Raw genomic sequence first — 27,028 nt, 5'->3', positions numbered from 1 at the left:
ATGTAATTGATTAATTCCTTATTAATCATGAAATACAACTCACTTTTCATAACAATCTTATATTTACTGATTATGGAGGTGCAATATTAAAATATTTATTGCACGTGCTTGATTCACAACATGATGATTCTTAATCATTTTGCAACAAACAAGGATGGAGCCAAATGAAAAAAGAAGACATCTGAAACTTGCATTTCACTTGAATTTCAGAAATGTAGTGAATATGTTTTTTTTAAATATTAGCAATGATGCTATTTTATCAGATGAGTTGTATATTAAAATGTCTTTAAAGCAAATAAAGAAAAACTTGAATGAACAAACCTTATGTGAGAGAGAGGTCCCTCTTGGTTTCTGTCTGTCTGTAGAAATACTAGATGTATCATATGTTTGCTCTTGTTTAGTTTTAATTTTGGTCAGCTGCTCTGCAACATGTTCCTAATAAATATATAGGTATATTATAAATTTATTAAATTAGAAATACAGCAAAAGCTAGTGTTATAAAAAAAAAAGTCAAATCTTGAGAGTTATTTTTTCATAACTTGTAATGGCATGAACTTATTCATACTTTAAAGAAATATATTTTCTCTATTCATAAAAAATTTTGGATAGCAATAAATTCCATTGTATATAATGAAATCAGTTATAAAAGAATAATAAATCAGATTTATTTAACATTTACATAGATACTCAAACACTTTGTGAAAATGCTAAAAATATTCCCTCTTTTACAATACTATTTTCTAAATTGATTCAGATCTTACACAATACAGTATAAGATAGTTACATAATTTATGTTACCAATGTTCTTCATTTAAGCAATTTCTTTTTCTTTAGATTGAAAATCTGTTTTTTGCCAAACTCAGTCATATAATTCACTCCTCTCCTGATAAAGTGTATGATAAAAATACACAAAACTAACAAATGTAAATAAAATTATTCTATCAACCTTATCCATGTGGAATCAATTGTTGAAAAAATTTTTATCTACCAGCAAATTTCAAATAACCCATATTGACAGCATAAAACTATAACAACATAAATATTTTAGAATAATCCTTAGTTATTTAAGTTCATAACAACATTATAAGGCAGAACCAAGTCCTTTAAAAATAAAAATAAATAAAATACTGATACAAAGTATTAGACTTCTTTAACACAAATGTTAGTCATCACTATAATAATTACATAAGTGAGAGCATAAAAATGAGACTTCTAGAATCAGAAACTAACAAATAAACCAATTTCAGATAAATCAAAGTTCAAATATTAAAAAATCAGATTTCTGAACTTCTGGATGCAAGACTTTAAACCAATTATTTAATTGTTAAGTGTGAGATATTTGTAATTTTTTAAATTTTGTATGCAAGTTAATTATCTCTTTAAAAAAACATTTTACATGCAAAATGATAAACTAAGATATAGAGAAAGTAATACGTTGGCTGCAGAAGCAGTTACTTGACTGATATGTTTATCAGTAATACTGGTGTTGTTATTTTTGCTATTACTGTGTTGAAAAAAATGTAAAGGGGTGTTTATATTCTCAACAAGTAAAACAATACCAGCCAATCAGCCACTTTAAAATTACAAGAAGCTTCATTTCTCAATACCTGCTTCATTTTGAAAGATATTCTTTAAAATGTGTCAAAATCCACACGTATCTACCAAATTTGTTTTTTTTCTGTCTGCACATATAACAACCCCACACTAGCTGTATAAATTTTGTTGAAATTTGAGATCTTCAAAAAAATTTGTCGAATCAATTAAATTTTGATTTAAATCAGACAATTTAAAGAGTGTAAAACATTTTAGAGTAATACAAAATAATAACTCTGCACTGAATGAATATAATTAAAAGAATTACATTTTTTAATTAAATCCAACTATGAGAAGTTGTAAAACCTATAGCACATTTGCACAAGATGTAGAGAAGTGGTTAAAGAAAGAAAGAATTTGTTGATATTCTTCTTGAACATGAAGGCTGTAATCAATGGAGAAAACTGCATTAACTGTAAGAGAGGCCACTCCGAAGAAAAGAAATAGCAAGAATGAAACCAAGGATGAGAAGTTGATTTGGCTTAAAGGAAAGTTTTGGTGACTAGCTAACAGTGCTTATGAAAATACCTATTGAAAAGGCATAAAATAGTACCTGTGTGTGTGAGAGAGAGAGAGAGATCTATCAATTGTGTAATTAACTTTCTTCTCATGAATTTTTAGTCTGATATACTACTCCAAATCTGAGAATAGCATTTTAATTGGGAAAATCTGAAATTTAAAGATAACACACTTAAACCACTGACAAGGAATGTTAAAATACTGTGATACTATCTATAATAACAGTGCATGATTACATCAATAAATTTTTATAATTACTGATTTAATTAAATAATTACATCAATAAGTTTGCATTATTACTAATCTATCAATAATTTTCTTCTAAATTAGTGTGTCACTTGTCAATATTCCAATAAAATCTGGACAGTACTCCAGATCTTAAGTCTTGTAGACACTTCTAACTACATTAATCATCTTTCTTTAGGTTTTTTTTTAACCTGTCATCTTGGCATCAAATTTTGAAAATATTTCCTCTTTCATTCTCTTTAAGTGACCATACCACCTTAGATTAGCTCCTCATATCTTCATTTTATATGAAGTATGAGGAGCTAATATCTTCATTTTTAATATGGCTCTGCCATTAATTCCATCTGTTCATTTCCTAAATTTTTCTGACCATTCTCGTAGCTGTGGTCTCTAGTCTTTGCTCAACCATTTCATCCAATTCTCAGATACATAAGTTAAAATTGGTTTGAACACAGTCTTGTATATTATTGATTTAGTGTTTTGGCTAATTTCTCTCATGCTACATAAGTTTATTCAACTGACTACTCTCAACAATACCAGCTTTGCTAATTCTGTTGCTTATTTCCATACTTAATTTGTCATCTTCACTAGTTTTTAGTAAATAGCTGAAATATTTTACCCATTCTATAGGATCTCCAATGAAAATCTTGCCATCATCACTAAAAGCTGCCTAAATAGTTAAAATAGTTTACCTCTTCTATAGGTTTTCCAATGAGAATGCAGTTGATATTTTATATTTGCCTGTCTTTTTCACTTTTGGTTTTATTTCCTGATTTTCATGCCCAATTTTTTTTACAACAGTTCTCTTCTTTAAAGAATCTTGGAGACTTGCACTGAATTTGTTCAGGAGTATAACATCATCTGCATAACATCAAGAGCTAAGTTTATTATCTCCAATTTTGATATTGTTTAATGCTACTTTCTTTCATAATGTGATTTATATAGATAAAGAATAAAAGTGAAAATCTGATCCCAACAAACCATATTTGGACTAAACCAAGCTTAATCTTCCTGAAGTTGCTCTTCACAATTTTTCTTAGTCTTATTTAAAGTATAATGATAAAAATGATACAAAATTTACACTACTGCTACTGTCACAGAGGCATATATTTCATGCATTGTTCTAATTTTTTTTAATTTGTTTACCTCTTTTCATCTGTAAGCATTGACAATGGCTTTAAACTTAGACCTAAAAATTCTGTATATAATAAACAGATATTTTCCTTACATACTGTATGCCCACAGATGTGAGACCCTTCGCCACTTGTGCAAATGTCAGAAGAAGGAGAATCCATTCCAATAATAGGGTAATCAATCCGTCTTGTGGGATGAGTTATTATTACATGTCAGAAAATTAACTTTTCTTTTATGAACATTGTAGTTTTTAAAGTGGTAACTATTTTGCTTGTATAACAGTTGGAAAATTTTATGTTTAAATCATGTGATTTTGGTGTTAGTGGCCAATTCGTACATCCATTATTTCTTTCTCCCCTTCAGTATGAATCGACTATTCTTGGCAATCTGCCAAACTCAGTTCTATTAACTGTGGTGTACAATGAGTTTTAATTTTCCATAATTATTTTTATTATTATGTCATCCATTTATGTCTCTATATTTCCTTCTATTTTTCTCTAGTAAGCTTGCATAATTTTTACTTGGAACGCTCAACAAGGAAATTTCTTTGTAATTCTCACATTCAGCTTAATTTCCCCTTTTACAAGCCAGGTACTATGAGAGTGCTGCTCCAATCATCTGGAATTTGATCTTCAAACCAGGCCTTCCGAATTATGCAGTGCACAGTTCATTTGTTCGCTGATGATGCAAAGTTGGGGAGGGCAATAGTGAATGCAGAAGATGTCAAAGTCTTGCAGGATGACTTAGATTGGAGTTCTGGGCTAAGGAGAATGGATGTCAATTTAATGTGACAAAACGTAAGGTTATGCATTTTGGGGTGAAAAGATTAGCAGCAGTATACCACATGGGTGGAACTGTACTCCAAGAGATTGATGAGGCCAGGGACTTGGGAGTGTTGGTGGATAGGGAGATGAAGTTTAGGGGGCACATTGCGAAAGTAGCCAAATCAGCTCATCAACTCACTTGGTTGTTGAAAAATACCTTAACGAGCAGAGACAAGCAAGTTATTGTACCTCTGTACCGAGCCTTGATAAGACCTCATCTTGACTACTGTGCCCAGATTTGGTCACCTCAGTTCCTTCTTGATGGGGAGAAGGTGGAGAGGATCCAGAGGCGAGTGACTAAGATGATAGCAGGTCTATGGAATGAACCATATGAGAACAGGTTGAAGATTTGTGGGTTGCAGAAACTGGTTGATAGGTGGAAAAGGGGAGATATGATTGAGACATTCAAATTGCTAAAAGGATTCTATAAGATTAATTCAGAGGATATTTTTGAGATCAGGACTGGTGGTGGGAGAACTAAGGGACACCTATGGAAGCTGGGCAAGAGTGTGTTTAGCAGTGGTGTTAGAGCTGGATTCTTTATTTTTAGAGTGGTAAATGAGTGGAATAAGCTGCCAGAGTCTGTTGTGGGTGCTATGACAGTGAGCGAGTTCAAGGCAAGGTATGATAGATACTGTGAGAATGTCAAATAGTTGTGTGGACATAATGTTTAGGTCCTCCCTCGATGAGTCTAAGGACTCCCTGGAGTAGCCCGAAAATAATAATAATAATAATAATAATGTTTGAGCATTTCTGGTTAAATATCATCTATGCTAGCTACCTTTCCAGATTTCAGGTTTTTGAAAGTGTTTTTGTACTTCATGTATTGATATATATACACTTCTGTATATACATCTGCTAGCTGAGTTGGCCGAGTGGTTAGCATATCCACTCTCCAGCCAAAAGGCTGTGGGCTTGAATCCCACTATGGGCATAGATAATTGTGATTGTCTCTGAAAATACTAGTGGTGGTGGGAAGTAGATGGAATTGGTGTAGATGATGTGGTTCGCTGTAGTTGGTGGATATGGAGAATTGTAGAGTAGGTGCTCTCCCTCAATAAATCTTTCGACTCCTTGGAGGTGTCAAGTAATAATAATAATATATATCAAAATGTTCCTCTGTTCTATTACTTCACATTTCATTCAGCAATCTTTCAAAGTAATTACTTTGGCCAGAGTTTTGGTCCTTGTTTTCATACTCTTTCAGTTTTTCTTAAATAATAGTTGTATAGTTGAGTCTGCAGTTCACCTCAAAAAGTTGCTCAACTGTGATGCTGTTTAAAACTTTCTTACATATTTTTCTTTTTGATAAGATATTCATGTTTATCCTACTTCAAGCTGATGATGATCATTTCCTGTTTCCATTCTCATGTATAACTCCTGTATCCTAAACCAGCATGAAGATGTCACTCTCAATAATGACTTCTTTTTTTTCTTGTGTCATCTCTGCTTGTGTCTCCTGAATTTCTCCTGGATATAGAAATGTTTTGGGAAAGTTTTTTCCCAAAACATTTCTATATTCATTTCCTATCCTACTGTTTAGATCCCCCAACAAAGACAAGTTTTTCCATTTTCTTCATATTAGCACTTTCTCTTATGACTTGAAATATTTCAAACTTCATATTAATAAACTTGTACATTTTGTACCTTACTTAATAAAAGTTTCATTGTAATTATACAAAAAACGATTTCAACTCAAAATTAACTTTGTGATAATTTTTGAACTTAAAATTTTGATACTGACTGTAAATACTGACACTGACTTTGAATAGTAAATATTGATACAACCTGAATTTCTTTGTCAGAATCCTTAATAGTTTCTTCTACTAGAGCCTTTACATAAACAGTATCCAATGCAGAACTATTTATTAAAAATATGCAAAAATACATATTAATTATACATAAAACAAATACTGTTTTTCTTTGCAAATTAATAATAGCATAATCTACTTTACTTCCTTTACATAGTGAATTATAAGTAAATTCAGAAAATAATTACATAAGCATCAGTGTTATAATAGATAGTCACAATATAGTAGAGTGGAACTCCTTTCTATCCAGATCAATAGGGGTCAGTACAGCAAGAATATATGTACAATTGCTCATTATAACAAATGCAGGTATAACAAAACCACTCACTATAATAACACACAACTGGAAAGTTTCAATCGAAATGCCTCATAGAATAGAATGCTATGCTAAAAGAAATTCAAAATAGCAAACTATTTCCTATAACACTCTACTATAAACAGCTCTTACTGTAGTCCCTAAGAGTCAACCACATACTACCACATTCCTAATAAAACAAAGTTGAGAAGAAGAATGGTGATACCAAATGATGATATCATTTGTTATCATCACCAAATTAAAGCATGGATTGAGTGAAATTCTGACTGGTAAAAGATGAACTGCATCTGAATAAGTTTTATGGTTTCTTCTAACTCTATTAAAGAACGAGGGGCAATTAGTAATGATCCATTTATACTAAAACTTTCTTCATTCATTCATCTACTTCTATTCATCAAAACCTGATTGTAAAAAAAATACCTTCTAGTTATTTATATCCGATGTTAATAAGGTTCTATTTTAATTCCCAACCATTAACTTATTCAGGGTACTATCAGTACTTTAAGTTCTACAACCATTCACATAAGATAGTTCTTAAAAACACTTCTGAGACACTTTTTAGTTGCTGTTAATCACCATCATCAAATTCTTGACATGTACCCTTTAGGGCTGTACAGTACATGATAGCATTGCATGAAAAACTTACATTACTAACTTCATATCTACAATTTTCCTCCAAATGAATCTGTTACCTATCAAGACTCCAACATTATCAAATGTTATATTTCTGTCTTCTAAGGCAATTTTTACTGTATCAATCCACCTATATCTTGGTCTTCCTCTGGTTTTTTTTCCTGCCAACATGACAGAGAACATTTGTTTTGCTAATCTTTCCTCTCCCATTCTGTTTAAGTGACCATACCACCTGAGATTAGCTCTGCTAACACATTCCTGGGGGGTGCTTAAGGGTCAAAGCTGTATAACTAGGAGGAGACTTCTACGTAGCCTTTAAAGGAATGTGGAGAACCAACCAGGGCTTCTGACCTAATGCCCAATCCTCACCTTCTCGTGGTGTACCCTGGATACAGAACAAACGAGGATGGGCTGGCAATTTGGGATTTAGCTGATCAAATTGTATTCTTACTGGCTTAAACCACAATATAAAATGATGGAACAACATGAAAGAATTTCATGCTGACTGGAACGTCGCCTGGTTAAACAAGTCCCCCCCCCCCCGTTGTTTTCACCAGGGAACTAGGGCGAACACTGAAAAGTCAGCTACTAGAACAAATCCTGAAACACATCCCAACTCAACATCACCAGAGTTCAAGATTGGTACTGTCAACATAAGAAGCCTGAATGGCAAAGAAATGGAGCTAGCTGAGGAATCTGATAAGCATCAACATAATAGAGGTGACTGAAACAAAAAAGACAAAAACCGGTGATATCTTTCTGAGCAATAAATACAAAAATTCCTGTTAAAGCAATCAAAAATATGTATTACTTACTAATAATTTGTTTAAAAAAATTGTGAGATTTTATCCATTTGAATCATCATAATATTTTAGCTCAGAATAAAAAAAAAAAAAAGTATAAGATTTTTTAACCAGGAGGCAAATCAATACGTGCAGTGTGAAAACAAAGTTTCCTATGAATTATGAACTAGTTAAGTTTCACGTATGGCATCAACTGAAAATATACTATATGCTCATTCTGACATTATCAGAAACTTCACTTTCATAGTATAAATAAAAAATTAAAACCAAACTGATTGGTCACATTTACCATAAAGCATTCTGACTATCTTTCAGGTGAATACCATATTACTAACAATTAACCAAGTTTACTTAACAGTGAAATTAATGTGACTAAGTTCTTTGCATTTATAGATTAATTTCACAAAATATGCAAGCACTTTCAAGATTATTTTGTATGTCTGTATGTATGCAATATTTCCTGGACCCCAGCCAGATGGGTTTTACTGAAATTTGGGATTTAGAAACCTATGAACATTTGCAGAAACACAGTGTGGAATATATATATTAGTATGTAGATTCACAACATGTAGATTGTGTCAAATACATTCAGTATTGGAGCATTTACCGCCTGGTCTGGAAAGGCATTCCACTTATTTACCACCTCATCCTCCATGCAAAAAAATATACTTTTTCAGTTCCTTACTTATATAGAGTTACCACAGATGGATGAGCCCATCTGTGGTAACTCTTACAAAGTTACCACAGATGGTCTCATCCTCCTACAGCCTATTATCCTATGACTTCTCTCACCAATTTATATGTCTCAATCATATCAAATCTTCTCCTCCTATCTTCCAAACTCTGAAGAGAACATTTTGTCAAATCTATTCCCGTGAATAATATTCCAAAGTCATGAAACACTTCTATTCACTTGTCGCCCCTATTATTCAGTTAAAGTAACCATATGGATGCATAGAAATACAGATGTGAACTGACCCATGAGTTATACAGTGACATTATCAGTTTTTTATCCCTGCTTGCCATGTCTTTCATTTGCATTATGGCACCAGTCTTCTAGATAATCTTAACAACTTTTGCAATATGTTCTCTATCCAACACCCCCCCCTCCATCCTCAGATTCCTTGCCAACTCAATCTCCTCGTGAAACATAAGTTCTACCAATATGATATACCTTGTTCTATCACCATGGTAAAGTGCATAAATTTACACTTCCTTGTGTAGGATTTATGGAGACAAAAACATGTGTTGTAGAAATTACTTTACTTACAATTAAGTATATAACACTGCATGTTATGACCACTATATCAAGACCATCATCAGAAAAACATACACATGAACAAGACACAAGCTACATGACACTACACAAAAGTAAGCTAAATCTAATTGCTTTGTTAATCGTTTATACTAACTTGATCTCTAGCAAAAAAAATAAATACTTTTTTTTTTTTTTTTACAAAAGCATAATAACATACGCTGATTAAAAAAAAAAAAATTTACACTAGAACTACATCAAATGAATCTCTACAGTCTTGTTGTTTGTTTTAACATTTTCTTGCATTGGGTTCTGCCACCATGTTTTGGATACTATGCAGATGGGTCTTAAAGATTCATGGAATTACTAATCCATCATTTTTGTTGAGATTAGGATGGTGCAACAACATCTCCCATGCTTCTTTGAATTTTCTTTCAAACTAGGTTTTGGTGTGGTGTGGGGGGCGGCGGGGGGGGGGGGGGAACTGGTGCTATTCCAGTTAATTCTGTGACATGTTTTTGAAGTGCATTGGCTGACATGCCTATTTTGCCATAGTGAAGGAATTTAATGTAAAGCTTGTTTTGTGTTTTTTTGTTGGAATTGTGCACCCCATTTCCCCTATATAGCGTAAGTTGTAAACTGGATTTCGTAAACCCCAGGACGGGCAAGGTCAGGAAGATAATCCTTGGATGGGCTGAATATACATTTTAATTTTGCAGGAAGTTTGAAAGTCGCCTAAATGTTATACTTCTCCAGTGTTCTATTTTTTTCCAATCTTCCTCTAATATATGAATGGCTAAGGCATTTTTATAATTTTTTTTACCTGTCATGGCATTATTGTAGAGGATCTTCTGAACTATCTTTTTGTTGTAGTCGTTTATTTATAAAGGTTTGGCTAATGATTTCATATTCCTTCTTTAACGCCTACTCATTGGAGCAAATTGTTAGGGCTCTATGCTTGAGGGTGCTGATGACCCCTACATTTTTTGTGTTGGATGTGGTGTAAATCCTTGTGTATGTACTGGTCTGTGTGTAGGTTTACAGTAGAATGTTGACAAGAGACGGCCTAAGGGAAGATGTGTGAATGTCTAAAAAAGGAAGACAGCTGTTGGTTTCAATCTTGATTTGAAACAGGATACATTTCTGTTTGTTTAGGTAGCTTAGAAATTTATACTGCTTAGAAAGAAGTCGATAGACATCAATAGTGTGAGGAACAATGAGTCCCATCGATGAGTCTTTGGATTCTCTGGAGGTGTCATGTAATAATAATAATAAACAAATAGCCATGCCCCCCACCTCAATAAAGATGTAAGAGCTCCACTGCAGCAATCCTACAAGGCATTAATGGGAATTTTGGATCATTCTTCCTGTGGGCATGTAATGAGGTCCTGGAATGTTGCAGTTGAGAGGGGGAGGACATCCCATGATCTCATCCAATGCTCCATTTCAACCTATAGATGTTCAATAGAATTGAGATCAGGATTATGTAGAGGCCAGTGAAGTATGGTGGCATTCATGTCCACAAAACCACACAGTTACAGCAGCAGCCTTATGACACTGTGTATTGCCTTGCTGAAAGAGACACTGGTCAGTTCCATAGAAATGCCACAAATTGGAAGCATTGCATTGTTCATAATGTTCAGATACTTCTCAGAGTTCATGTTTGTGGCATCACAAACAGAGGGCCAAGGCCAAACCAGGAAAAACAGGACCATACCATCGTACCACCATCTCTGATTTCATAGTTGGCGTTACACACTCTGGTAAGAGATATTCACCGGGCATCCACCATACCCCATCCATCTGCTAGGTAGAGGGTGTAGTATGATTCATCGCTCTATAACAGAGCTTTCCAAGCTTAGATGGCTTATAGGACAAGTTCTTTGAACTACTGAAGACGACACTACATGTTGGTTCAAGTAACGTGGGGACTTGCATATTGCAGTCCTACCATGGAAACCCATGTTATGAGTCCCAGTTCTGAATGTTTTTGTGCAGATTTGTGTTCTACTCAATGCCTGGAACTCCACATTTAACGTGTGGGACGAAGAATGGTGGTTTTTACACATCCTTTGTAGCATCTATGGTCATATTTGGGGAGTGTGGTGGGTCATCCACTGTAGGTATCACTTGTAGGTTAACTCCCTGCACTTGCATCTCAATATGGTATCACTGATTGTTGACCTGGGATAGTCCAATTTGTCAACAATTTGCCAAACAGATAAGCATGCAACATTGCATCCTATCACAACACTTTCAAACTCTGTTAGTTCCCTTCTTGCAACCATCTGGACACAGTTACACTGACTCGGAAGCATCACATTCCTCCATTTTCTACCAGCTACAAATGCATGAATAATTACATTGCACGATGTACCTGCTCATGGGGGCATCCGTTGACTCATTTCCAAGCAGTGTATTTAGTGTTTGGCAGTTATGGAGCCAGATGGCAAAAATATCATCAACATATCTGAGTCAAATTTTAGACTTTGGACTTAACTGAATCTAGAGTTCATTGATTGAAGTCTTCCACGTAAAAGTTAGCTGGGTGGGGGAGGGGTGAATCCATGGCACTACCTTCTTTCTATACATAGAAATTACTTTGCCACATGAAATAATCCAAGCGAAGTATGTGGCCGAAGAGAGCAGTGATTTTAAGTGGACATGTCCGTATAAGAAGAATCAAGTCATTGACTAGGACATTCATAAAAAGAGCAGTTACGTCAAAGTTAACTAATAAATCTTTGTTGCTGAGTGTGATGTATTTTATTTGTTTATGAAGTCGTGTGTATTTTTTTATGTAGGGAGGGAAAAAACCTACCAACTCCTTGTGCGTAGCCACTAGTTTCTTGGCTAAGTGATAATTGGGGATGGTGATTCCTTCAATTATCAGTTATAGTGGTGTATTTGTTTTGTGTATTATTGGCAGGCCATAAATTCTGGGAGCGAAGGCATAATGCAGTAACAGCTTTTTAATTGTCTCCTGTGGCCAAGTGATGACTTACTTGAATAATTCTTGATTAATCAATGTTATATAGCTTGTGTCTTGTTCATATATTTTCCTGATGATGACCTCGATACAGAGGTCAAAACATCGAGTGTTATTTGTTTAATTATAACTAAAGTAACTGCTTCAACACGCGTATTTTTGCTTCTATAAATCCTGCACAATGAATGCTGACCACCATTGTAACCATGAAAGAAAGGATTGTCATAATGTTAGGAAGGACGAGAAGAATATCAAGTGTTACACCCTGATATCTTGAGAATATAGAATTCTCAGCTATCATGGTGTAACATGAAGAATAAATAAAATGAATTAGAACCCTGCATAAAAGATAATAGTTGAATTAATAAAAAAAGAAAAAGAAAGATTCTTGCATCCAATAAAATATAAAGGAGTTTGTAAAATTAACTAACAAAATATATTAATATTGTGATATGATTTAAATAAGAAGAGTTAAATAAATAAGACAGAAAAAGGATTAGTCATAAAAGATGGTATGTGAGAGGCTAGAGATTAAGTTATTAAGTAAGTTCATAGAAAAATTTTGGAAAGGGGATTAAATTAGAGGCTAGCAAGGGAAAAAACAGACTATCGCTCAGGGCCGATTCCCGGATTGAGACATCATTACGGGCTCACCGATCAAATGACGTTTGGCAGAAAAACGGCACCGTAATTGGTCGGTGAAGTAAAAACAAGTAGGGGGCGGAGAAAAGAAGTTAGAAAAAGTGCCGTTAGGAGAACAGGTATAAAAGGGTTGGAAACCCCCTCCCCCCCACGAGGCTTTTTTGGTTTTGGTTTGGATTCTGTTCCAGGAGAGCCCTTCGCTAGCTCTTTCGTAGGGATTTCACGATGTTTTCCTGAGTGGCAAGATAGGGGTCATATCTCCATGCCACAACACGGAAACGAAAGTGAGCGGGATTTCGATTCCATGTTTCCTGTGTAAGAAGCGAAGAATGCCATAAAGTCAAGGAAAAAAAAGCATATTCTTTGTGTTTCGACTTCAGTGACAACTACGAGAAGGGGAAAGAAGTAAAGAAATCGATGTCCACGTGGCAAGCTGCACAGCCGATATATAGATGATTCAAAGTGTGTTCGGAGTTACGAAAAGTTAAGCCAGCGTAAGCCCAGTTCAATTCCAAAAAGAATGTAGGAGAAGCAGATTATTGGTGAGGTTATATCAAGATAGTTCAATCAGAAGAAGGTAAAGGCCCATATGAAAAACCCAAGAAAGAAAGGTACTGTAAATTATATCTAATGTTAACTAAAATTTGTCTGTGATAAGCATCATTATTCTAATACGGAACTGTTGAAGTGACCAAGGAAAATTTATATTAGGACTTTAGTATCTGCCAGAATATATTAAAAGTAAGCTGGCTAGTGTTAATGTTATGTGAATAATTAAGTGTCCTGAGAATATTGCATGTCTATTGTAATGTATAGGAAAGTTAAAATGTCATAGTTGTGTGTCAGTGCAGAAAAAGGTTTAGTTAATCTACTTAAATTTGGAAAGTTATATAGTGTGAATCGATCTTATTTGTCCATGTCAAATGAATTTACATGTTGAATGTGTATGGCGGCATGATCGTAATACTCATTATAGGATCATAGCCTAATTACTTGTACTAAGCTAATGTTAGTTTGTAAGTATTTAGTTTAGTATAAAATTGAGTAATCATAAATTGAATTGTACCATGTGTTAAGGAATTTAATAAACCTTTGTTCAATGATAAAAGAGTTGTCTGAAATTGCTGTCCAATGCACCACTTGAAAAATTACGAACCTAATCACACGGGAAATTAATGTTAGGAAACGAGATAAAGTGTCACAACTGCAACATAGTTACACTTTCAGACATATTTGAGTTCTTCCTCCTTGGTATATAATATCTCAAACTAAATATCCCAAAAGGCGCAGTATAAATACAAATATTAGGGGTACTAAGGAGAGAAATAACTTAGATATTAGTATAAGTTTTGGTGATATCTCGTGCGTAGATAATAGAAGAACATAGGTAAGCGGAAATTATAAAATAGAATAAAATTCGTAAAATGGGACACAACAACAGCATCAAAAGTATTTAAAATATGCTTAAATGATGCAATATCAGAATGTGTTCCGAGAGTTCTAAGAACAAATAGGGTAGACGTCAAATGGATGTGTAATCTTATAAAGCAAGAGATTCATAAAAAAAGGATGATGTGGTAGGAATACCATGTGCATAAGGATGATGTCCATAGAGTCACAACTATTGTACAAACTGAACAAGAATTCTACAATAGGAATTGATGGGATATCAGCAAGGATGCTAAAAGAATGTTCAACTGAACTGGCTATTACTCTGACCTGTCTGTATAATTTGAGTCTCAGAACAGGGAAGATTTCACAAAAGTGGAAAGAACGTATGATAATCCCATTGCACAAGGGTGGTGCAAAGACCAATGTATCCAACTATCGACCAATCAATATCTCAGGAGTGGTGGTGAAGAATTTTGAAAAGTTCAGGGTTCGCATTCAGAAATGGGTTGACAGAGAATCTCTACTTTGCAACAAACAGCATGGGTTTGTTTTAGGAACTTGCTCACATTCTATAATAACATTACCACTGAGTTAGACAAGGGGAATGGATACACCATGATACTTTTGGATTTTGCTGAGGCTTTTGACAGAATATGGCATGGAAAACTGTTACATAAATTGGAGAATATGGGATTGGATTATAAAATATTACCATGGATAACAGTAGGATGGCTAATTGACAGATACCAAGAAGTGGTATATGGAAGATGCAAGTCTGCAAGATTTAAGATAACCAGAGGTATATCATAAAGATCAGTCTGTGGCCCACGGTTGTTCAATCTGTGTATTAATAACATTGGGAAGGATTTGACAAGCAACATACAGCTATTTGCTGATGATGCAAGCATAGGTAGGATAATCAGGAATGTAGCTAATATGCAGTACTTATAGAATAATTTGAATAGGCTGGAATTGTGGGCATGGGAAAATCAGTTCAAAATCAATAAATGTAAAGTCATGAACTTTGGTGTGATTACTATATCCAATGTTATTATAATGGTGGAATTATGCTAGAAGAAATTGATCAAGCTAGTGATCTTGGGGTGTTAGTAGACGGGAATTTGAAATTCAGGGTCCATGTATAGCAAAGATTGCAAATACAACTCAAAAGATAATTGCAATGCTGAAAAAACTTTCACATGTAAAGATAAAAATGTCATTTTGCCTCTTTACAAGGCCACGATATGACCTCACTTGGACTATCACAGGTCTAGTCTCCTGGTTTCTGCTGTGATTCTGATACAGTGGAGAGAGCAAATGACAGTATTAGAAATGATATCAGGATTGTGGAATACTGATTATGAAGATGGAACGAGAATTTGTAGACTGCAGACACTAGCAAACAGGAGAAAGAGGGGGTGATATGAGCGAGACTTACAAACTTCTGAAAGGATCATACAGGTGTGGCAGTTTTGATGGAATTTTTCCTTTCAGAGAGAGTGGATGAAAGGACAAGAGGGCATTCTTCAAAGCCGAGAATGAATGCCACAAAGAAGAGAATGAGATCTAGATTTTTCTCTCACAGAGCAGTGCATGATTGGAATGGCTTGGCATTGCATGTTGTATGTGTGTAAACAGTGTGAATGAATTCAAGAACAAGCATGACAGCTGTGGCATGTGGCCTCCCTTGATGAATCTCTGACTCCCTGGAGGTGTTTCTCTTAATAAAATAATAATAATCTATGGAGATTTGATCCACGAGCAATGCAACCACTATGGTAAGATAAAAATACACATTTCGATGTTAATTAATCAGTTATCTTTTCTAAAATGAACTTAATACCAAATTGCATTAAACTTTAAAAGAAGTTTACTAAGCCAAAGTGCTCCATATTTATGCCCAGATGGGAAAAAAACCATGTTGAGAGAACAAATCCATGAGGCTTACAAAAATCTGGCAATTACCCAAAACAACATTCTGAAATTAAAATCAAAAATATCTAGCTACATAAATCCTGATATTTGGAATATTCTAGAGAGGATTACAGACTGCTTGGTAATGAATGTTCTATGCAAAAACAAAGAAAAACTAACAGGGAAGTTCTAAAGACTGAAACATGCACAGAGGAGCACCCAATTCCAAACCAGCAATATAAAGAGATGCCAACCACCAATGGACCATGGCCAAGTTATCAACATAGCCAGCCACAACCGTGATGAAAGCTAACTCTTGCTTCTGAAAAAAGGCTTAAACTATGCTATTGCACTGAGGTCAATCAACAAACTAAACTTCATTTACCACATTGAAAGAGGTCTAAAATTCCTTCTTCCCAATATAGCCGATAAATTACAGATAGAATAGTCAATATACTAAATTATAGTAAACAACTAAGCTGCAATGTAACTAAAGCAGAAAAATTAGCCATTAAATCTCTAAGAAATAGAAAAGACACTGTTATCACCAGGGCGATAATAAGATAATCAAAACAACTAAAGGTGCTATAGTCATTTTGATCAGACAGCATACCTTGAAAAAATGAATTTCTATCTGATCAAAACATGTACCAAATGGTTAACTACAATCTGAAAAACCAGATCAAAAAGAAAACAACAGAATTAATCAAGTCAGTCATCACTTGGCCAGAAGAAACAATTAAAAAACTATTATTTAAATTAAGGGGATATTAAATCCCACATTGTTTTAAAACCGAATAAGAAACTCAAAGATTGGAATCAGAGAGTTTCATGTCGATTATAGTATAATAAACTATAAAAGCATCAGCAACTACTAGCGTGAGTTAAAGCACTTTATATTTAAGTAAATTAAAAAACTGTTACTGAATTATGCCCATTTTGCTATATTACAGCCTATAAATAGTTGAAGGAATCGACAGCCCCAGTTATAACTTAGCCAAGAAACTAGCAGCAACACTCAAGGAGTTGATAGATAAAAAATACACAACACTTCATGCACAAAATTAAAAACATCACAGTCAGCAATAAAGATTTATTAATTCAGCTTTGATGTAACTGCCCTTTTCGTAAATGCCTCAATCAATGACATGATTTTTCTCATACTGGACAAATTTCCACCCAATATCACTGCCTCTTTGCCCACTCAAGGTATTTCATCCAGCAAAATAATTTCTACCTGCAAAAAGAAGGTATGGCCATATGCTTACCACTTCTCCCCATCCCATAGTTAACCTTTACACAGAAGACTGAGCAAAGAATTCTAGATTCAGCAAGTCTAAAGCCCAAAATTTGGCTCAGATATTGTAACGATATTTTCACCATCTGGCCCAACGGCTGCCAAAAATACATTCCTAAGCCAACAAACAACACAAACATATCCAATTTACACATCACACATCATTCCTCTGGCTGTCTGTCCTTCATGGTCTTCCCCTAACCTAACCTAACCTAACACACAGGCCAATACATACACAAGGATTCATACCACCACCCATCACAAAAACTAGGGCTTTCATCAGCACCCTCAAACAGAACCCTAACAATTTGCTTTGATAAGCAGGCAATGAAGAAGGAATATAAAATCATTAGCCAAACCTTTATAAAAAAAAATGGCTACAACAAAAAGACAGTTCACAAGATCTCCTACAATAGTGCCATGGAGGGTAAAAAAGATTACAAAGATTGCACTTGATGTAGTTCCGCTGGATTTTTTTTTTAATCATTGTATCTTATTATACTTTTTTTTTTAAAAAAATGATATATTAATTTTTATATTTTTATTTATTTATTATTTTTATTATTTTTTTTTTACCAGATGCCAAGCTAGCATAAATGATTAACAAAGCAGTTAGATTTAGCTTATTTTTGTGTAGTGTCATGTCGCTCATGTCTTGTTCATATGCATGTTTTCCTGATGATGATCTCAATATAGAGCTCAAAACATTAAGTGTAAATAATAATAATAAATCAGCTAACACCTTTTATTCCTTTATAGGGAATAGGCGAGGCCATTAAACCCTATATAGTTTTTGGAGACTGAGTGATCAGTTCATTCTCCACTGGTAGCCAATTAGAGATAGCTGGCCCATGTCTACCACTAATTATAGCAGCCACAGAAGAGGCTGCTATAATTAGTGATTTATTTGCTATAATAAGAGACTTGTTTGCCATCCACAATGAAGAGGATAGCAAACAAGTGCTGCCATCTCTTGTACCTAACAAGATATGATACTGTCTGAAATAATGTGGGAACTACAGTCGATTTTCTTGACTTAACGGGATGAAAAAACCCGAGTTTCCAGGAGGAAAAATCTACCTGCCTGTGCCAGAGATCAACTAACTCGGGAACCAGTTGAAGAAAGGCTTAGAAAAAGTTCCTCCAGTCAGTGACTAGACTTGAACTTAGGTCTAACTTCGAGTAACCAAGTGCAGAAGATGCAAGCCTCACTTCCGCTGAGCTACACAGGCCTATAAAATTCACCCCTGGCTGAATTCAAACCACCAACTGTTCGGTTAACAGCCGAACATGCTAAACATTAGTGGCCTGTGGCACAACTGGTTAGCATATTCGGCTGTTAACCGAACATGCTAACCAGTTGTTATTTACTTAATTATACGTAAAGTAATTGCTGGCCTGATTGGCCAAGTGGTTAGCATATCTGCTCTTCAGCCAAAAGGCTGTGGGTTCAAATCCTGCCTAGGCATGGATATTTATGATTGTCTTTCACCTTCATACATTCATTCATACAAGTGTATAAACACTCTCCCAAGATGGAGTTGGATCACCATGGGAGAAGTAGATCCAATCCTCCTGCAATGGGAAGGCCTTTACCCCCAGCAGTGGGGAAGTTACAGGTTCAAATTCATTCATTCAAGTAAAGTAATTGCTCTAACACTTGCGACTTTGTATTATCCATAAATTCTACACAATGAATGCTGACCACTGTATAAACCTTGAAAGAAGTTTACACTTGACAACAATGAATGTTTATCCCCATTCATCTGCCTAACACCAAACTAGAGAACAGCAGCCCCCCAAAAAAGCCCTGTGGTAGTCCACTTGCTTGTCATTTAATTTTGATATACTGTTCCCCATACACATCTCTGCAACCTTCTCTTGTAAAAGCTACAAACTGACTATTCATTCTTATCCCTCTCAATTTTAATAGCAACAATACCTGTGATAAACTGCTTGTCACCTTTCCTTTCAAGACAATGGATCCATGATATGCAACTCACTGGCATCTAATCATCCAACAATCCTTGTAATTGACCTCACAGATAACTAACCCCCTCTTCATCATCGTTATCAAATTCCTAACACGAACTCCCTGGAGGTGTGCAAGATATGATAATACAACATGAAAAATCTATATCATGTTCCTGAAGACATTTCTGTAAATTAATCTGTTACCACACAGAACTCTAATACTGTCAAATTTTATACAGCAATCCCTCGATTAATGCACCCCCGATTAGTGCATTTTCAATTAGTGCACCATATTTTTTTCGATACCTAAATTTAATTAGTGAGCCACTAAAATTTGATTAGTGCGCCTATATACATCTTAAAAATAAATGTTACAGATTTTTTAAATTTTCGATCTATACATTTTTTATGGCTAACTATTTTTAAAAAATCACTCGCCAGGATGAAATAATTTAGTTACTGATTTCAAACATTTTACAAAATTATTTTTTAATGGCATACTACACTATTTCCATGTACACCATGTTCCAAATTTACCGTGAAAATTTATGTCATCTGCTTTACATAGCATTTTGCTGATTATATCTCGTTCAATTGTTTTCCTTACTTTTTTATTTTAAATTATTTTCCTAACGTTTAATCATGAGTAAAAGAATTAGTGAGCAAAAAATAGAAGTGTGAAAATAATTCTAAAAGTAATCTCATTAGAAGAAAAACTTGGAATAATAAAGAAAAATGAACAAGGCGAGTCCAGAGCAAAGATAGGATAAGAACACAAAAATGGGTGTATCAACTGCCGAATACAAAGAGAAAGGTAAGGCTGCTTCAAGTTCATCATGCATGCACTCGAAATCAAAGTATTATAACGATTGAATTAGAGAGACTTCTTTTTACATGGATCGAAGATTGTAACCAAAAACGGATCCAGCTAAACACATTCCTTATTAAATCAAAAGCATCGTCTCTTTGTAACCTGGAAAGAAAGGGCTATCAATGATGGAAAAGAAGAATTACACGTTAGTGCTGGGTGATTTGAGCTTTTCAAAAAGAGAAATAGCCTACATAATTCTAATCACAGGCGAAGCTGCGAGTGCAGATAAGAGATATCCAGAGGTTTTGAAGAATATTGTGTAAGAAGTAGAATATTGTGATCAACAAATATTTATTATCGATGAAACCAGCCTTTTTTTTTGGAAGCAAATGCTTTCCAAGACTTTTCTAGCCAAAATCAGAAAAATCTCAGCCTGGTTATAAAGTTGCAAAGTCGAATGAAATTACTGCTAGCAATATGCGAGCCGTTTGGAAGCACACTCCTCCACATTGTGCAAATGATTTAGAGGCTTTTCAAATGAATCTAGGTTAATAAAATCTCATTCTGAGAAGTTGAGTGATTCTGACCTGCTAAATTTAGATGCACAGTATGAAGATCCTGAAGAAAATTTAATCACTGACAAGCCCAAAGAGGTTTCACAGAAACAATTTGAAAACAGTTTTCATGCAATCGAAGTTTTTAAGTAGCAATGCTTAGAGACTGACCCTGGTAAAGAGAGAACCAGTAAAATTTGCAGAAGAGGCAATAGGGCCATACCGTCAGTTGTATGAAAAAAAAAGAAATAGAACCAGCCAAACTACGTTAGCTCAATTCTTTGTTAAGAAGCAGAATAATAAATTTATATTCTGAATATGTTTTATTGTCTTTCGGCTTCATGGTTTTCATTTAACTAGGCCCTGAGACATACCCTAATTCTTTTATAAAAAAAAATTAAGGATCAAAAAAGAAATCTGAGGACGAATTATACATTTTCCCATAGGTTATTATATGTGATTAGTGCGTTTTCGATTAATGCACCTGTTTTAAGGAACGCATTAGGCACATTAATCGAGGGATTGCTGTATTCTGGTCTTTAAAGGCATTTTTTACTGTACCAATCTTTCTAGATCTTAGTCAAGGTCTTTTTCATGCAATTCTGGCAACATTTGTTTTGTTAATCTTTTCTCTCCCATGCTGTTTAAATAACCATATCACCTGAGATTATCACATTCATGAATGATAACAATGTGAACTTCCTTCTTTGATCAGATGTTCTCTTTCTATAAGAGCTCTCAGATCAATAAGTGAAAATTGGTTTCGACAATGCCTTGTACACAACTAGTTAGTTAGCTAGTTTGACTAATTTCAATCTTATTCCATACAAATTTATTCAGTTCAATCTCTATCATACTAGCTTCACTGTTGTCTATTTCCATTAATTTGCCATTATCCTGAAAAATTTTGTCTCAATGTGTTACTTGCTATATAGGTTTCCTATAGATCAAGTAAAACATTGGTTTTCCATTTTCATAGTATCTTTTTATTTCTGATTTTATTATTATTATTATTATTCCTGATACCTCCAAGGAGTCTGAAGACTCATCGCGGGAGGACATCTTCAACTATCTCTACACCTTACCTCTACTACGAATCAACGCCATCTACCGCCCACCTCCAACACCACCACAACTAGTAATTTTTGTCTGTAAATTGCGTGTGTTCTGAAGGGCCGATTTGTATGTATGCGGGATGAAAAACCCGAGTTTCCAGGAGAAAAAACCCTGCTACCTCCGTATGAGATCGGCTAACTTACCATCGATTGAAATCGACCAGATAAAGATTCCTCCCGTCAAGACGAGAATCGAACTTAGGCCTATTCCAATCAAAGGGCGCAATGTACCGTCGTTCTTCCAATTGCACTATGGAGGCGCTAACATAACAAATTTCTTCACAACAAATTTTTTACAACAGTTATTTAATTGAGTTAAATAACTATGCAGACTTATACTGGATTTATTTAAGAGAATAACATCATTTGCAAAAAAAAAAAAAAAAAAGTAAAGAACTGAACATCACCAATTTTGATATCAGGTTTAAGGACACTTTCCTTCATAATGTAATCATATACAAGGGTGCAAAGTTCTTGGCCTAACAATGAAAAAATAATTTCTAAATTATTTTTCAACATAATCTCCCTTAAGACTAATACATTTATTCCAGCAATGCTCTAGCACCATTATCCCGTCCCTGTAGTGGTTCTAAGTAATATCTGCAAAATACCCCTCTACAGCTGTAATCACCTCTTGATTCGAAGAAAAACGCTGACCAGCGAGGAAAAGTTTTAGTTTTGGAAAGAGATAGAAGTCAGAGAGCCAACTCTGGGGAGTAGGGTGGATGTTCTAACAATTCATAGTGCAAATCCCTTAATTTTCCCATTGCCAAAATATCTTTGTGGGCGATGATTTTTTTCTTCTGCAAATCAGGTCTTTTCTTACACATTTTTTTGTCTAGCCTGGTTAAAAGATCAGAATAATATTCCCCGGTTATTGTTTTACCCTTTTCAAGATAATTAATAAACAAAACGCCTTTAGCATCCCAAAACACTGATGCCATAACCTTTCCTGCAGATGGAACCAACTTTGTCTTCTTTGGCTCTGAACAACCAGCTTCTGTCCACAGTTTTCACTGCTATTTGGATTCTGGTGTGTAATGGTGAAATCCAAGTCTCATCCATAGTAATAAATCAACACACAAAATCAGTTTTATTTATGTTAAAACGCTCCAATCACTGTTCAGATATTTTCATGTGAGTGTGTTTTTGATCTGCTGTGAGCAAGCATGGCATCCATCTTGCACACAGCTTTTTCATTTGCAATTCTTCATGCAAAATATATCCTACATGTTCTTTTGAAATGCCTATAGTCTCAGCAATTTCACGCACTTTGACTTACAGGTCATCTAATACCATATCATGCACTTGATCAATGATTTCTGGTGTTGCTACACTTTTTTTTTGGACGTCCTTCATATGAATCATCTTCAAGGCTGGTATGGCCACGTCGAAAATGAAGGAGAAGAGTACCCATAAACTGAACTCTGAATAAATTTCTTTTGGCGTTAAACATTCTTTTACAAAGAATTTTATAATAGCATGATACTCAATTTTATCCATTTCAAGGAATACAGACAACACGTTTGCTTCAGATAGCTGTATAAAACAAACTACTTGATAAAATGACTTGCAATTTCACATGGATGCTTATGACAGATGTATACCAACTTAGAAAAAAAAAATCTTGCCGATAGTGTTCCCATCTATGGTCGAGGCCAAGGACTTTTCAGACCACCCTCATAGATAATGAATATTAGTTCAGATAATGTGCATCCTTATCTCACACCTGATTTAATTATCAAGCCATCTTTTCCCATACCTCCTTCAATTCTAATTGCTTGCTTATAACTCAAATATAGACAATGACTGCTTGACATAATATCCAATTTGTGACATAATAATAGTTTTTGAACGGTTTTCCTCTAGGCACCTTTTCATGTGTCTTATCCAAATCTTAAAGTGAAAATCTGATCCTGACATTCTCTTTTTAGTCTGAAACCAACTTGTTATATTCAAGTCTGAATATTCCCCTTCAGCAATTTTTCTTAATCTTTCCTCAAGTATGCTTGCATAATTTTTACCTGGAACACTCAGTAGGGAAATTCTTGTCATTCTCAAATTGCTTTATTTCCTTTTTGATAGATGGATATTATTAGAGCTCTACTCCAATCATCTGGAATTTGAGCCTCTGATCAGGCCTACTGAATTATACAGTGCAGCCACTGCAAAATTTTTATACCTCCACATTAGAGCATTTTTAGTAAAATGCAATCTACGTCAGCTGCTTTTCCACACATCAGGTTTTTTGGGGTTTTTTTGCCTCACGTATTGAATATGTACTCCTAACTATATTTGTCTTGAATATTTCCTACAGCTGCTCTATAACTTCTTGTTTCATTTAGTAATATTTCAAAGTAATTAATCCAGACATCTAGATCATTGCTTTTTAATTCTGTTTTTATATCACCTTTATTCTATGATTCCTTTAACAGTACTTTTTCCCCCATTTCTAAACTTTTCGATGCCCTCTTGAACATTTTCCCACCATCCTGATATTTACTTCTATGTTTAGATTTTTTTATATTTTGTAGAGGAATCTGACAGGGGTTTGGTTGGAAATTGGCTGTCTGATAGATATTAAAGAGCTTTCTTTTCCTTGATATCTATGATATCAAGGAAAAGAAAGTTCACAAGTGGGTTCCACAAGATTGATACCGGGATCGTTGTGTTTTAATCTTCATGTCAATAAATTGTCACTGGTTAATAATGGGAAATATTCAGTTATTTGCAGATTCAGGATGATTTAAATAAGCTGGATAGATGGAAAATTAATGAGGATATCAGAAATCTGTGATCCACTAGTGGAACTAAACTAGAGGAAGTGGAGAAGGTAAGAGATCTTTGGAAGATAGTTAATCTAGATGAGTATGAATATATATGTGGTCACCAGGGTTTGAATGGGGTGAAGAAACTTTGGAAAGAGTAGAGATGCCAATAATAAAAATGAAAACTGTATCAGGGACATACAACATCCATTATGAGAAGATAAGAGGTGCAGGATGTCGGTGGACAAGGACCTGAAATTCAGGGGCTACATGGTACATGTTGTGAAGATGCCACGTTGGATAATGGCAATGATGCGGAAGATCCTGATGTGCAGAAATAAAGAGGTTATGATACTATTGTATAAGATCTTGATCAGATTTGGTCACCAAGTTTTCATAGTAATGAGGATGTGTTAAAAAGGGTCCAGAGAAGATTCACAAAGGTGGTCAGTGACCTTTGGAATGTAGAGTATAAGGACAGATTGAGAGAATGCAAATTGCAAAAGCCTCATGAATAAGAGAAGGGGAGGGGGGGGAGGATATGATTAAGACATATAAGTTAGTCAGAGGTTGTTATCAGGTTGATATGGAACAGATTTTTCATAGAATGGGAGAAGGGGGGGGGGTAGAACAAGAGGCTATCCCTGGAAACTATAAGGAGGCTGTGAGCAAGGCAGTGAGGAGCAGGTTCTTTACATGGAGAGCGGATGGTGAGTGGAATGCACTGACAGAGTGTGTTGTGAATGTTAGCACACTGAATCAGTATAAGGCAGGGTTCCCCAAACTTTTTGCTAAAGTGGAGCCCTAAAGCAAGCAAAATTTTTTGCAGAGCCCTCAGCTCTCAATCTTTAAAATAAACATGAAAAAAAGGAAGAAATCAATAAACACTCACTGTTTGTTTTAAAATAAACACTCACCATTCAACAGGTTGAGCATCACCATCACTCATTGCATTTGAACTACTTGCACTCTCATTACATTTGTTAATTTTCAACCACTTATCATTTTACATACTAATAAACACTTAAAAATAATAGAAATAAATATATAATCGGGGAAACCATAAAACTTATTCCTGAATACCTCCTAGATAAATTAGTTTCACGAATGATTACTCAAGGTTTCTATTGATGGCACGGCAACACAGTAGAATGAATACAAAGTACAGTAAAATGAATGGGAAAATCAAAAACTTTAAACTCTGCCCAATCTTTTGCTTAAAATTTTACATGTTATGAGTGATGGATGGAGGCAAATGGCATCTGTGTTAAGGTGTCTGCTGAATCAAAAAAAAAAAAAAAAAAAGCTTCATTAATTGAAAAAAAAAAATAAATAATAGATTATGTGAATGTTTGTAAACAAGATTTGCAGAGCCCTAGAATTTCAGTTGTGGAGCCTTAGGACTCTGCGGAGCCCACGTTGGGGAAATCCTGGTTTAAGGCATGGTTAGATGAGCTTTGCATGTGATAGTGTGTACCTCCCATAATGAGTCTGACTGCATGGAGGTCAGATGTTAATAATAATAATTTAATATCAGGCAATGCCCAAGCTGATATGAAATTACATCATGTTGTACCATCATTTTGTTTTAGTTTAAGCAATAAGAAAATAATTTTGCATGCTAAATCCCAAATTACCAGTCCAGCCTCATTTATTGAGTATATTGAAGTAGATATCTACTTTGATAAATTATTATTAACATCTGACCTCCAGGAACCAGAGACTCATTGCGGGAGGTACACACTATCACATGCAAAACTCATCCAACCATACCTTAAACCGGGTTTCCCCAAAACGGACTCCACAACTAAAATACTAAATTGGGGTGCATGAGAAGGTGAGGATTGAACATTAGGTTATAAGGCCAAGTCAGCCAAGTCCCATTCCTTAAAACTATGTGGAGGTCTCCTTCCAGTTATCTAGCTTTGATTCTTATGCAACCCCAATCCATCCATCTCCATCCTTCTCAATTTCAACACCTGTAGTATTCTATCACTCACTTTTTCAAACTCATATTATTCAGTGTAAAATTGATTTTAATGATGTTGGTTTGAAAAAAAAAAAAAAAAACAGTACTGAGAAAAATATTTATGCATTGTAACTCACCATTAAAGTCACTTGAACAGGGGAAGCAGCAGGATGTCAACTTGTCAGCGAAATGCTTACCGTATTTACTAGAATATAACTTGTCCTCGTGTATAACTCGCACACCTGATTTTACTTTACGAAAAAAAAAAACATTAAAAAGTTTTGCATATACCTCCACACAAAAAATGTTTAAACATGTTCACGTTGAGGCGATAGTAACTCGCCCCCTGCAGTTAACAACACAGTCTCCCCAACAGCCATTATACTGAAGATGCAAGAAAAATAAGTAGTTTTATTGTATCCCTGAATAAGGTACAGAGGGCTTTTGCAGTTTGTGTAATATATTTCTC

The 27,028-nt window shown here is 34.8% G+C and overlaps 1 protein-coding gene across 5 annotated transcripts in view; it reads right to left on the bottom strand.

Moving 5' to 3' along the window:
• The window catches only part of LOC150102596 (uncharacterized), a 337,088-nt gene that overhangs the window by 270,294 nt on the left and 39,766 nt on the right, over positions 1–27,028 (bottom strand). For 4 of the 5 annotated variants that reach the window (XM_090398992.1, XM_090398995.1, XM_090398993.1 and 1 more), the window contains exons 3-4: positions 6,105–6,177; positions 322–435 (exon numbers count right to left, since the gene is read on the bottom strand). In XM_090398992.1, coding sequence (XP_090255118.1) covers positions 322–435; positions 6,105–6,177 — 187 coding nt within the window. The remainder of the gene's footprint in view (positions 1–321; positions 436–6,104; positions 6,178–27,028) is intronic. The other variant, XM_090398997.1, reaches the window with a different exon arrangement.

This window comes from Typopeltis vanoorti, chromosome 10, assembly GCF_054136105.1.
Source record: "Typopeltis vanoorti isolate ZY-2024b chromosome 10, IOZ_Tvanoo_1.0, whole genome shotgun sequence".
Taxonomy (NCBI): Eukaryota; Metazoa; Arthropoda; class Arachnida; order Uropygi; family Thelyphonidae; genus Typopeltis; species Typopeltis vanoorti.
The sequence above is the reverse complement of the archived record's forward strand: the minus strand, read 5'-3'. Positions and strand labels throughout refer to the sequence as shown.